General features: G+C 49.6%; 1 protein-coding gene and 1 non-coding gene across 2 annotated transcripts; both read right to left on the reverse strand.

The window, feature by feature from the left end:
• Positions 1 to 880: 880 nt before the first annotated feature.
• RPL3 (ribosomal protein L3) lies at positions 881 to 8,076 on the reverse strand. The gene is made up of 10 exons (XM_027663532.1): positions 7,972 to 8,076; positions 6,804 to 6,996; positions 6,047 to 6,215; positions 5,027 to 5,162; positions 3,638 to 3,824; positions 3,113 to 3,273; positions 2,828 to 2,929; positions 2,244 to 2,339; positions 1,664 to 1,783; positions 881 to 991 (listed from the first exon to the last, which is right to left on the reverse strand). Exons 1-10 carry the CDS (start codon positions 7,972 to 7,974, stop codon positions 947 to 949), a joined length of 1,212 nt encoding a protein of 403 aa, XP_027519333.1. The 5' UTR covers positions 7,975 to 8,076; the 3' UTR covers positions 881 to 946.
• LOC113959867 lies at positions 3,428 to 3,520 on the reverse strand. The gene has a single exon (XR_003531935.1). It is a non-coding gene; the product is annotated as a small nucleolar RNA U83B (small nucleolar RNA).
• Positions 8,077 to 11,925: the final 3,849 nt, after the last annotated feature.

The following is an 11,925-nucleotide window of genomic DNA, read 5'->3' on the forward strand; positions in this document are numbered from 1 at the left end:
CTAGGGAAACAAGGTAAATGTTTTTCCTCCTTCTTGCCACCTTTTAACTCTTAGAAGGCTCTCATGCATCTCCACAGGAAATAAATCTCTACATCCCACCTTTCTGCACTTCAGTGAAGAGCAAATAGCACAAAGCCAGGTCTGTTTCAGGATCGCACTACATTTCGGTGGGAAGGTCTGGAGTCACTGCCTCAACTGTGGCCACATCTCCAATTATGGTCAGTGAAGGATAAACCAAACCATCTATTATTTTGAGTCAGGCAGTAACAACACTAGTGGCACTCACTGCTCTCCCTCCTTCTCAGAGGGTGGGATACAGAAGTCATCCTCCTCCCCATCCAGGCAAGCCTGCTTCCTGTCACCATTCAGCAGGTAAAGGATATGGATTCAGGAATAGTCAGCTGCTGAGAATTTCCAATTTGTCACAGTACGTGCTGCCTTTTGCTGCTCTCAGGAACAGCAAAAAATTGTATCTGCAAAACTTGCAGGTTACAACCCCTGTCATAGACACTGGAAGGTTTCCATGGCAACAAGGGCCAGCCACCTAACTAAAATATAGTGGTTTCAACTGTCTGGAGCAGTTTATTCAAGACCCCACTTGACACGAAGCTCTCCAGCCATCCAGCAGAGGATTAACATGTGGGGTAACACCTCAGTAAGTGCAACCACTTCACACAACCAGAGAAGCCTTGCTCTGCCCCAAAATATTCGCTCTCCAAAACCAGCAATAGCAGCTTCATTCTTTTTAGAGGAACCCTGCTACAAGGTGGATATTCATGAACTTGAGCTTTATTTTCTTCTTTGGTTTGGTTGGTCCCACAGGTAAAACCTGCAGTGAGTACCAGACTTGACACAGCAATGTATAAACAAAGAGTCAAAGTTAATCTGTTTAAAATATTTATTTTTTGGTCTGAGAGCACACAGGCCACAGGACCATTTGACCCAATTAAGCCGTCTCCTCTTTTGCAATACGATCCTTCTTGAGTGGTCCCTGAAAAAAAACAAAGAAAAAACCATGAAAACCAAACTATGTAAACAGCAGTCTGCACCAAAGACATCACATCCCAATTACAATGACGTAATTTTTCTTCCTCTCACTGCAAAGAAATCAAGGCAAATTAAAAAAAAAGCCCTCCATGCTGCAGCCCACTGGAAAACCCTAAGCCCCGTCCCCATGGGCAGAGGTTTCAGCCGCACTGCACCGATCAGATGACTTTGGATGCGTCAGAGCAGCGACGCTGGTGCCACCTGGTGGGGAAGCTCCTGCGCAGGCCCGAGCACAGCACCGCTCCAACCCGACAAGGGCCCCACTCCCAGCTGCTTTCTCCAGCAAGTGACAAACCGGGAATGCCAACCACTGCGAGCAACATCCTCCTGAGCTGCTCTTACAGGAACCGGAGCACTGCTTGTTCCACGCTTTGCCACTGAACAACTTGAGCCCAAACATGGCAATGCCACTCAGACACCAAGTACTGTCATAGGGGAGGTGAGACCCCAGGCCAGCTACAGCTACAACCAAGTTGACAGGAGGCCTCTTGACTGAAGCTACACACTTTGTTTCACAGAAATTTTGGCCATGTGACAGCCCAAAGGTCAAGCTGTCAGCTGCCATTAGACACCATATGGTGATACACAACACAAAGGTACCAGGAAGTGCCCTTACCATGAAAGCCTTCTTCTCCTCAGCTGTCTGGAAACGGCCATGACCAAATTTGGAGGTTGTGTCAATAAACTTCAAGTCAATCTTCTCCAGGGCCCGGCGTTTGGTCTGCACAAGCAGGGACTACAAAGAGAGATGCCTGGTGAGTATGCAGCAGCATCCTTTCAGACTGCCAGTACTCTTGGCTACTTCTTGTCACCTCTGTGTCTAACGCCTCCTCAGTCACTCTGACCTCAGACTTCAGCTGCGACATTGTGCAAGGAGTACTTGACAATTACCTATCCTATCCTGCACCCTTGGCCTCTGAGGCTGGTCAGCTTGCAGCACGTGAGCCCCAGTCAGGCTGACAGTGTCCTTATGGTCCTTAAGAATTCTCAAGCCTTAACAACGCTGGACTGAATTAACCAGGGAAAGGACCTCATGCCACTCCCGAGGTCATTACTATCACGTGGGTTTGTGCACGTGGGGCTTTTCTTTCCAGCAGGCTGTATGATTCCCAACAGCTGCAAACACGCCTGCACCAGAGGCAGTACAGCTCACTTAAGCTGTTCCAGCCCACGTGACAGCAGGTTGCACTACTCACCTTGCGCAGGGTTAGGACCCTCTTCTTGGTCCCCACAACACAGCCCTTCACCATGATGAAATCATTGGTTACTTCACCGTAGTGGACAAAGCCTCCCTGAGCAAGGAGAGAACAGTTAGTGCCCGTACAAAACAGGACCAGCGATCACATCTGTCTACAGTTTGATGTTCTTGTCCCATTTCTGGACCTCGGCCATTCCCACATTTACTGAAATCCTGTTTCCAGTACTGCCTTTCGCTAGTCAAATGTATTGATACAGCAATTTATTTGCTGCTGTAAGACTTTCGTTAAGAACAGCAGAAGCTGACAAAACAGCAAAAGCTGCTCTCCTTGCTGAGTTAATTCCTTTTAAATTTACAAGTACAATTCCTAGGTTTGTAACATTTCTGTACTACTGCCACATAAATTCAATGTGCAAGTTATGCAAGTCAATACTGAGACTGACTAAGCAACAGCACCTCCCACAGCAGAGTTTTCTCTCGAGAGCTCTTCATTCAGTTATTTTGCAACTTACACCAGGGCCATTTGCCCCTTAGGATTGCAGCTCATAAGAAGACTCTCAGCACAGAGCTGCAGCAACTCACCAGAGGGTTAATGCTCTTGTCAGACAAGTCATAATCAGTTGATGCATTGTTTTTGATCAGCTTTCCATCCTTGATTTGGTAACCTTGGCCAATCTTGTAGATCTAAAACCGAACAAGAATCTTACGGTTAGTCAACACAACAGACTGTGGTTACTGTCCCCAGGATGACATTCTAACAGAGCAAAACATGCAAAGCAAATCTCTCCACTCTGTTCACTGTCACGGAGGAGCAAGTCACATCAGTCAGCTCTCGTTTCCTCCCAGCAGCAGTTCAGAGACACAAACCTTCTTGTTGATTTCGGTGCGATGGTGGTAGCCCTTCTGCCCAGCCCGGGCCACGGAGAAGGCCACCCGTGCCGGGTGCCAGGCGCCGATGCAGGCCACTTTGCGCAGGCCCCTGTGAGTCTTGCGCGGCAGCTTCTTGGTGTGCCAGCGGCTGGTCACGCCTGCAACGAACCAAAGCAGTGCTGTCAAGCTGTCACCAAACCAGAGTTTAAGCCACCTTTCAAGCTGCAGTCCCCAGGTAACCAAAGGGAAGGCTAGACCCAGCTTCCCAGGAATTAATTTCCTGGTGAAGCTCCCCCCTGGCTGTCCCTGGGTTGTGTTCTCAGAAGGAAGGCAGCATGGAATGACTCCTCACAGATGTCAGGCGCTGTGCCCAGCGCTCATTCCATGGTCTCATCATTGAACTGTGACAGCAATATGGATCTACCTCCCCAGCCCTTGGCATACATGCTTGTGAAAACTCAATGCTAGGATTTCATTAAAAACTGTATCCTATCACAAAGAGAAGAACTTCCATGTGTTTACCTTTATATCCCTTGCCCTTGGTGACTCCAATGACATCTATCATCTCATCCTGGCCAAAGACCGTTGACACAGGCACCTGCTGTTCCAGCTTCTCCCGGGCCCAATCCACTTTCTCTGCAACAGTGCCACCATTCACTTGGATCTCCATCAGGTGAGACTTCTTCTGTCTCAGGGGAAGCAAACGCATCTAGAAAACAGAAAGTATGAAATTCAGCTCCCACTCTTCCAAGATGGACCTTATATTAATAAGTCAAGTATCCTTCTATTCCTAGCCTAACCAGGTTTTCTTACTATGTATATCCTTTTCCAATACAGAAAACTTCAACAAGGTCCTACACCATGGAGAAGGGCTGTGACTGAAATGACAATTCACTGCATCTGGAAGTTATATGCCACCCATAGGACCAGAGAGTTCTCTAACCCAACAACCACCAACCAAACTCCACCAAGGAAGGACAGGAGACAACAAGGGACAGATTGTTTTAAACTGAAAGAGGATAGATTTAGGCTGGATCCAAGAGGGTGGTAAGTCAGAGGAACAGGTTGCCCAGAGAAGCTGTGGATGCACCTTCCCTTAAAGTGTTCAGTCATCTCTGACAGTGCCCTGAGCAACCTGTCCTAGTGGAAGGTGTCCCTGCCCATGGCGAGGAGGTTGGAACAAGATGATCTGTAAGTTCCCTTGCAACCCAAACCATTCTGTGATAAAGTTTGCCACACCAAAGGCTACTTTGGGTCAGGTCACATTTACAGTTACTTCCACTATATTTAGCACAGAGGGACTGGTGAGAGTACCAACAGCAGCTACAATACTACATTTGCTGTTTAATACAGAAAACTAATTCTAGTACAATCAGCCATGCCATAACTAGACATCTTTATTGCACTTACAGCAAAAGACTTAACTGCATCTCCCAAGAAAGCCTGGCAGAGTACTGACAGCTGGGGAGACACTACCACACCACTCAGCAGTACACCTCCTCCAGCTGCGCAAGAGGAGCCACCAAGTGTCTCTGAGTGCTTGCAGTTCAGACAGATTGCAGCCTGAAACAATGCTGAACACACAAACCCCAGAGTTTAGTGTTCAGCCCGGTTTTATTTGTAGGTGGAATTAAGAAAGTCTGGGTCTACATGGCATCAGGAAAGGACTGAGCCCAAGAAGTTCCTACTACAGTTCAGTTTCTTTTGGACACTCCTTCAGAAGACTGCCAGTGGTTGCCCTCAAGGCTGCTCAAGCATCCTCTGAGCGCAGCTCTGTACAGAATGAATTTGTGTTGTGCTGAACAGTCAGCATCAGGCTGCAGGGGAGGGCAGAAATCTCCCTAGAGATGGATCAAATTTCATTCCTGCCCTCAGCTGTTTCCAGCATACTTCAGTCCTGAACGCACTTACCTGAGTGTGAGCCATGACTCTAATAACCTGGCAGTACTTCTTCATGCTATTGAAATCTTTCTCCAACTGCTTTTTGCCCTCCTCATCTTGCCATTTCTTGCAGTATTTGGTGAAGGCCTTCTTCTTGGACTTGTGCCTTCAGGAGCAGAGCAGAGACAAGGTTTGGCTAAGCCCTTCATCAATCCCCAGGCAACTGGGGATGAGCGGAAGGAGCTGCCACCTTAGCTGGTTTTGGCTCATTGCCAGCTTCTAATGACTTTTCCACCGGCAAGAGGAGCCTGGAGCTCATCAGACAGTGGCAAAATTGCCAAGCTGAGCGGAGCCGCCATGAATTCCAAAGCAGATTAACATTCAGAGTACAGGACAAAAGACTGTAGAGAGATGTCGAACAATAACAGAATAAAACCAGACCTTTAAAGCAATTGTGAGGTGACTGCCATCTGCTTCAAAATACCACAATTTCCCCCCCTTGTGTGCCCGACAGCAAGGTCATTAATGAAACACCCTTGAGATCTTTATTGCTCAACTCTGACGTCTTTTCAGGCTGCCAAGTTCATAAACAGGCTGTGAGCTCTAGACACGCTGGAGCCGCACTCAGGCAAATGCACATACTTCTAATCACAACAACAGTGCCTGGAACAGCAATCAGAAGTAACACTTGTCTTCCCCTTTCCTGAGAAAACAGGGCTACAGTCAGGACTCGACACTCAACAACAAGCGCCAGAGGCGATTTCCTTATGTCCGCCCGTCGAAGTATCATCACGTGTAGCCTGTTAAGGACATCTCAGGCAAAAACCAGAACTGTCACCCCCATGCTAAGAAGGTCACGAACACCACGCTGTCACCCTCACTGAGAAATCCCTACAGTCTATTGCATCATTAGGCCAGTTCATCAAGGCCAAACACTAATTGCTGAAAAGCCTCCTCAAAAAGCTGTACGAGCATCATCTGCAACCCAGCAGAAAAAATAAAAACCACGGCTCGAGATGACAGCGACAAGCCAAGGCCCTGCTCTCTTACCAGTTCTTGTAGAAGCGACGCTTACACTCATCGCTGATGTGCTCAGCGAAGATGGTCTTGAAGCTACGGAGACCACGGGGAGTCTGCACATACCCCACGATGCCCACAATGACCATGGGAGGGGTCTCTATTATAGTGACTGCCTCCACCACCTCCTTCTTGTTCACCTCTGAAGGAAGACAGAAATTCAGCACAATTAACACCAGCATCAGCTACTAAACATCACCTGTTCCTTCTCACTCCCAGGCCCTTCATGTGAAAGGTTAAATGGTTCAAGTTCTCTTCACAGAGATGATACAGGTAAAGTAACCAACTCTAAATGGTAATTTAGCGCCTTGCAAAAATTAGGGGCTAGCTCAGTAGAAAGGACAGCAAGTCCCAACAGGCAAAATGGATGGAAGTGAGTAACTAAACCACATTCAGGACTGGACAATCAGCAAAAAAATGCCAAAGGCACTTGACTGATGTCCCTCTATCAAGAAGAGCCATCCTAAGGAGCCTGTTATCCTACAGCTAAACCAAACCCGATCACTGTGCAGCTCAGGAACGGAACCATTAACCACAGGCTGCCAGACATGGAAGTCTTGTTGCTGGAACAGCACTCACATGGAAGTAGGAGGGGTTTAGGTGCTTCATACGCCACCCACTCAAGGGCACGGAAGCCAGGGCTAAAATCCAGAGCTGCTACTGAACAGGGCACCTGTCACCATCCATTAACACACGCTCCTCCTCCATTAGGAGGAGCACTGATACGTACTGGACCCAGGCCTGTCGACTTCCCGGACGATGTGGGTCATGCCAGCCTTGTACCCCAGGAAGGCAGTGAGGTGGACAGGCTTGCTGGGATCATCCTTGGGGAAGCTCTTGACTTTGCCCCTGTGCCTGCTGCTGCGCTTGCGGGGCAGGAACCCCAGGGAGCCGTGCCGTGGAGCAGAGAACTTGCGGTGAGACTGCAGAGAGAAAACAAACACTTAGTGCTTGTTACAGGGATTCACTTACACCCACTCAGGGGTCAATTCTCTCCTCGCCTGAAAACACAAATTTCATGTACACACCAGACAACTCGCATTCTAGAAATTCTTCTCACTATCAGCTGTGTGGCTCCTGAATTCCACTATGTTACAGGAATGTAATCCTCATACCCCAACTATGTCCTTCCTACATTTAACATCCCTTTCCTTACAAGCCTATTTTAAGTCCCACTGTAACTGAGGAACCACAGAAGCTGCAGTTTGGCCACAGCAAGCCACCATAATTTTAGTCCACCCCACAAATTCACAAAACAGAGTACAAAAACCTTCACAACATTTTTCAGCTAATCAGTATAAAAGCAGGTGTTACAGAAGCAATTCCAGTTTCAAAAACTTCAGCAAAACAGCATTTTAACATCCTCCTTTGAGTCTGTCACTTGGATGGAAGTGCAGTATTTTTTCCCTTGAATCCCACCCCTGCAGCCTCTCTCTGCAACCTGACCACCCTGTAAGGGCTGGGTTTTATCTGGAGAACTCTCAGCCCCCAAAAGAAATTATGCATTCAAGCTCACATCCAAATTTAAAGTAAATACTGCACCTCTAACCACGGAGCTAATAAAAAGTATGTCTTAATTTAAAAAAATACTCCACACGCGTTACGCCAAGAGAAGCTTACAGCCCCAAAACGACATTACTGTGGGAGCTCTCCAGAGAACCACCACCACCCCTTCCCAGGAAAAGAGGCACCAAGCACCCCCCCGGGCGGCCGCCCGCGCCCCCCTGGCCTCCCTTCCCGCGGCAACGTCTCGCCCGCGCCCCAAAATAAGCCCCGGAGGGCGTCGCGCAGGGCCCAGATGCGGCAGCGGCGGGGCCGTGCGGCGGGCGGGGCCGGGCTGGCGGCGATGCCGAGGGATGGAGTGGGACGACGCGGCCGTGTCGAGCCCTCTCACCCACCATCTTGTCCCCGCGCCCGCCGGAAGGGCCGCTCCACCCACGCGCCGCCTTTATAAGAGCCCCGGCAGATCTCGCGAGAGGGTGGGCGGTGCGCGCGCACTGCTACGGGCGGCGAGCGGGGCCAGAAAGGTACGCGGGCGGCGATGCGCGGAAAGACAGGAGCATGGAAACGTCTGTTGGGGCTTGTCGAGAACTTCGGTGCCCAAGCTCACGAGTCGTAACAGATAATGTAGTACTGGGGTTTAAAAGAGCTCAGGGTAAGGTAGGAACATAGTAAACCACACGTAAACGTTTGACTGTGGTTCTTTATCGCGTTATGCAAACCCATGACGTCCCCGTGTATATTACACGGGGATGTATGTGATGCCAGACTGTGTGTCCCACTGCAGGCTCCCTCCCCGAACAGGCCAGGGGTTTCCTTTCCACGAAAACAATATGCTGGTTCCAAGCTGGGAGCGAGTGCCTGCCTGGATGGGGTGTCCCAATGCAGTGTTTGGTTTTCTCAAATAGCTCTACAGCCATGGGAGGCTCTGATGAACCGTGAGCAAAAGGCACCTGACAAATCTACATTGCAAATTGAAGATGATGTTAGGTAATGTGAAGAAACACACTAAAAAGAGAGAAAAAATTAAAAATTAATTAAATAAAATAGGCTTCACTGCCAGCATCGCCATCCCACAATTTTTGTGTGTATCTCAAAATAGAAAAAGGTATCAAATAACTTCTCTTCCTTCACGCAGGGACATGATTGCGTGTTCTTCAGGGGTTGTGTCCTGCTGTATATTCCCACAGTGCTTGGTACAGCGCAGCTCCAAACTCAATCAGGGCCTCTGTGTGCTGCAGTTGAATTAATAGTAAACAATAAAACCAATGTGCGTGCTGAAGTTGTGCTGTGAGAGAGAAACTGAAAATAAGGCTTTCAGTGGAACCTGCCTGGACTGGTTGCTATTCATGCTGTTATTTCTCCTGCTCCATTTACTGCTGCTCTGGCACATGGATGAGCACTGTGAGGACCAGCTGTGTCTCTGGGAGATGTTGGATAGCTTGGACCACATCAGAAACTTGCCTGCACGGGAACTGGTGCTGCATATCTTCTGGGCAGGAGTGATGCAAAGTTGAGGTGAAACCTGAACAGGGAAGGAGCTGAGAGACAGGAGATAAATTATTCACTCTCCTTTCATCGACACCAGGAAATCAGAGAGGACCCAGCTGAAGTAGCTGTCTCAGACTTCTCTGGATTGGGAACTGCACAGCACCCTTACAGGATAACTGATGTGCTGCACAGCTCTGGCTGAAACATCCCCTGAAGCAGCTCTGATCTTCAGCCAGAAATCTTGCATCTCTCAGCCGAGGAGAGGAAGGAGGACCACCTTAAATGGTGGACCCATGTCTGAGGGGCAGGAGAGGGTAAGAGGGCTGAACAGAGCTGCCCACTTTGCCCAGCTGCCTGCCCAGCTAAAGACCAGGTGAGGAAGTGTCAAGAAAAGGATGCTGAGAGACATGGTCCCTTCAAGGACCACCACGGGTTAGCATAGGACATACAAAGTGCTTACCCAACTTTTCACATCACTGGAGATGCAGGACATACACCTGTCAGCTGGGAGAGAAGAGAAGAGAAAAGAGGAGTCATGCCTTTGGAGGAACAACTCCTGGCCGCTCGCTGTAATTGTCAGGGTGTCACGTTTCCTCTGGGTCAGCCTGAGAGCCTCAGCTCAAGTAAGGTGGGCTGAACCCAGGCTTCAGATAACAGGCATGGCATCAGGCATCCAGGTGGCTGGTAAGCCTCAGAGCCTGGCCAGCTCAGCTGATGGCCACATCCTGCTACCTACAGCCCCTCTCTGGGTTAAGGATGCAGAACATGAGCAAAGCAAGGAAGCCGATACTGGGTGGTTGAGATGGTATTAGATGCACCCACGAGGCAATCTGTGGAAAATAACTAAACTGCCGAATAATAAGATCCAGCCTCACGACATCCAGAGGCTGATTGGTGCCCCCTGGGATGACGCCTGCCCTGCCTCCTCCCTCCCTGCCAGGGACTGTGGCACCACAACCATCAGAATTCCCACCGTGGGGATGCTGACCTATAACATGCTGCACATTACAGTTATATCAAGTTACTGCAGACATCAATTAAACAACACCAACCTATAGAGCCACCAGCGTGCTTGTAGCAAATGTGGGTAGAGTCCTTCCCAAATCTTCGTTCGCGAAGCCCAGCCATGATGATGATGATAGAGCCAGATCCCACTGCCAGCTGCACTGGTGTAACACGGCTAAGCCATTCAGCATAGGGAGACTGGTTACCCACCTAGTGTGAAGTAATTAAGGAGGGCATATCCAGGTGTTAAACACACTTATTCAACTCCCAGAGACCTTCCACCCTCCCTCCCCCACTCCAGTCCCTGCAGGTTAAGTAAAACCCAAGGTTGGAGGCTTTGCTGGAGGGATCTGTGTGCAAACTTGCATAAAAAAGCCCATACAGACCAAGATGTGCTTTGTTTGGAGGACATTTCATTGCCTGCTCTAACCTGGCAGACTGGTTCCCTAGAAAGGGGGATGATGCCCCTGCTTATTGCAGGGGGTTTGGACTAGATAGCCTTTAAGGTCCCTTTCAGCTCAAACCATTCTAGGATTCTGTGGCTGGATGTGATGGAGCAGTGTCCATCCTCTACCTCCAGCCTGCCCCTCAAAATGAGCCCCACAAAAGATGTGGAATGGCTGCCCACTTTTTGGAGTGCAGCTCCAAATGGGTGACCATAGGCCAGCTTTAAATGCTCTTTTATCTCCCCCATACATTTTTTCTCTAGCTCTTGCATGGTTTTGGCTTCCACTGCTGAGTTTAGGGAACCATGTTGCAATCCAAAGGCTTGCTTTCCATTTCAGTCCATGTAATACAGATTATCAGGGACTCTGCAGCAGCCAGTAGGCCACTGGTGTGCAGCTACTCTGTGCAGAAGGCATGGGCCAATTTGCTTGAACTGTCCCTAAGGCTAGATAGCTTGTCCTCACACATCCCTTCCTTGCTGTGCTGGTGACCTTGGTGGTATTGTGGGTGCCAGAGAAGTCCAGGTGACTCCCAAGGCTGCAGCCTCAGGAGTGCAAGGTGTGTATCTTGCAGTCTCTGCCTCCCAGAGTTGGAGGTTCTCCCCAGAATCTGGATTCCCCGTGTTCACAAAGGGCCTTTTCCTGCTGCCCCCTCCCAGGGACACGGTGTGGGCAGGGTGAGGGATGTTGCAAACGAGAACCCTAGACTTCACTGCAGTGTGATTTTGAGGTTCATCAGGCATCTCTGCCTGGGGGCAGGTGTCCAGTGGGGGAGCAGCACTGACCACACCTCTGGGATAACGGGCCACATCCAAGGGCCCAGCCTTACCCCTCTGTGGGAGCCTCTATGGGGTAGCTTCACAGAATCACGGAATTGTTTAGGGTTGGAAGGGACCTCTCGAGATCATTTAATCAAACTCCCCTTCCAAGGCAGCATCACCTCAAGCAGGTGACACAGGAACGTGTGGGTTTTGAATGTCTCCTCCCTGGGCAGCCTGTTCCACTTCTCTGCCACCCTCAATGTAAAAAAGTTCTTCCTCATATTGAGGTGGAACTTCTTGTGTTTTAGTCTGTGGCTATTGCTCCTTGTCCAACCACTGGGCATCACTGAAAGGAGTCTGGCACCATCCTCTTGGCACCTGCCTTTGAGATATTTATATGCATTCATGAGACCCCCTCTCAGTCTTCTCTTCTCTAGACTGAACAGGCCCAGATCCTGCAGTCTCTCCTCATGAGATACTCCAGACCCTTCAGCATCTTCATGGCCATCCACTGGATCCTCTCCAGTAGCTCCTTGTCTCCCTCTCAGTCAGTATGCTGAGGAGACCAGAACTGGACACAGCACTCCAGATGTGGCCCCGTTAGGGCCAAGGAGAGAGTGTGAGTGGCTGGGGGCTGACCCCGCGCTTC

Source organism: Corapipo altera, unplaced genomic scaffold (assembly GCF_003945725.1).
Source record: "Corapipo altera isolate COAL_440 unplaced genomic scaffold, ASM394572v1 1, whole genome shotgun sequence".
NCBI classification, from domain to species: Eukaryota; Metazoa; Chordata; class Aves; order Passeriformes; family Pipridae; genus Corapipo; species Corapipo altera.

Coding starts and splice junctions, on each gene's coding strand:
- RPL3 (XM_027663532.1), bottom strand. Junction 1,784..2,243: donor GGGTCCTAACCCTGCGCAAG/GTGAGTAGTGCA, acceptor CTCTCTTTGTAG/TCCCTGCTTGTGCAGACCAA. Junction 992..1,663: donor AGGAGAAGAAGGCTTTCATG/GTAAGGGCACTT, acceptor GTTTTTTTTCAG/GGACCACTCAAGAAGGATCG.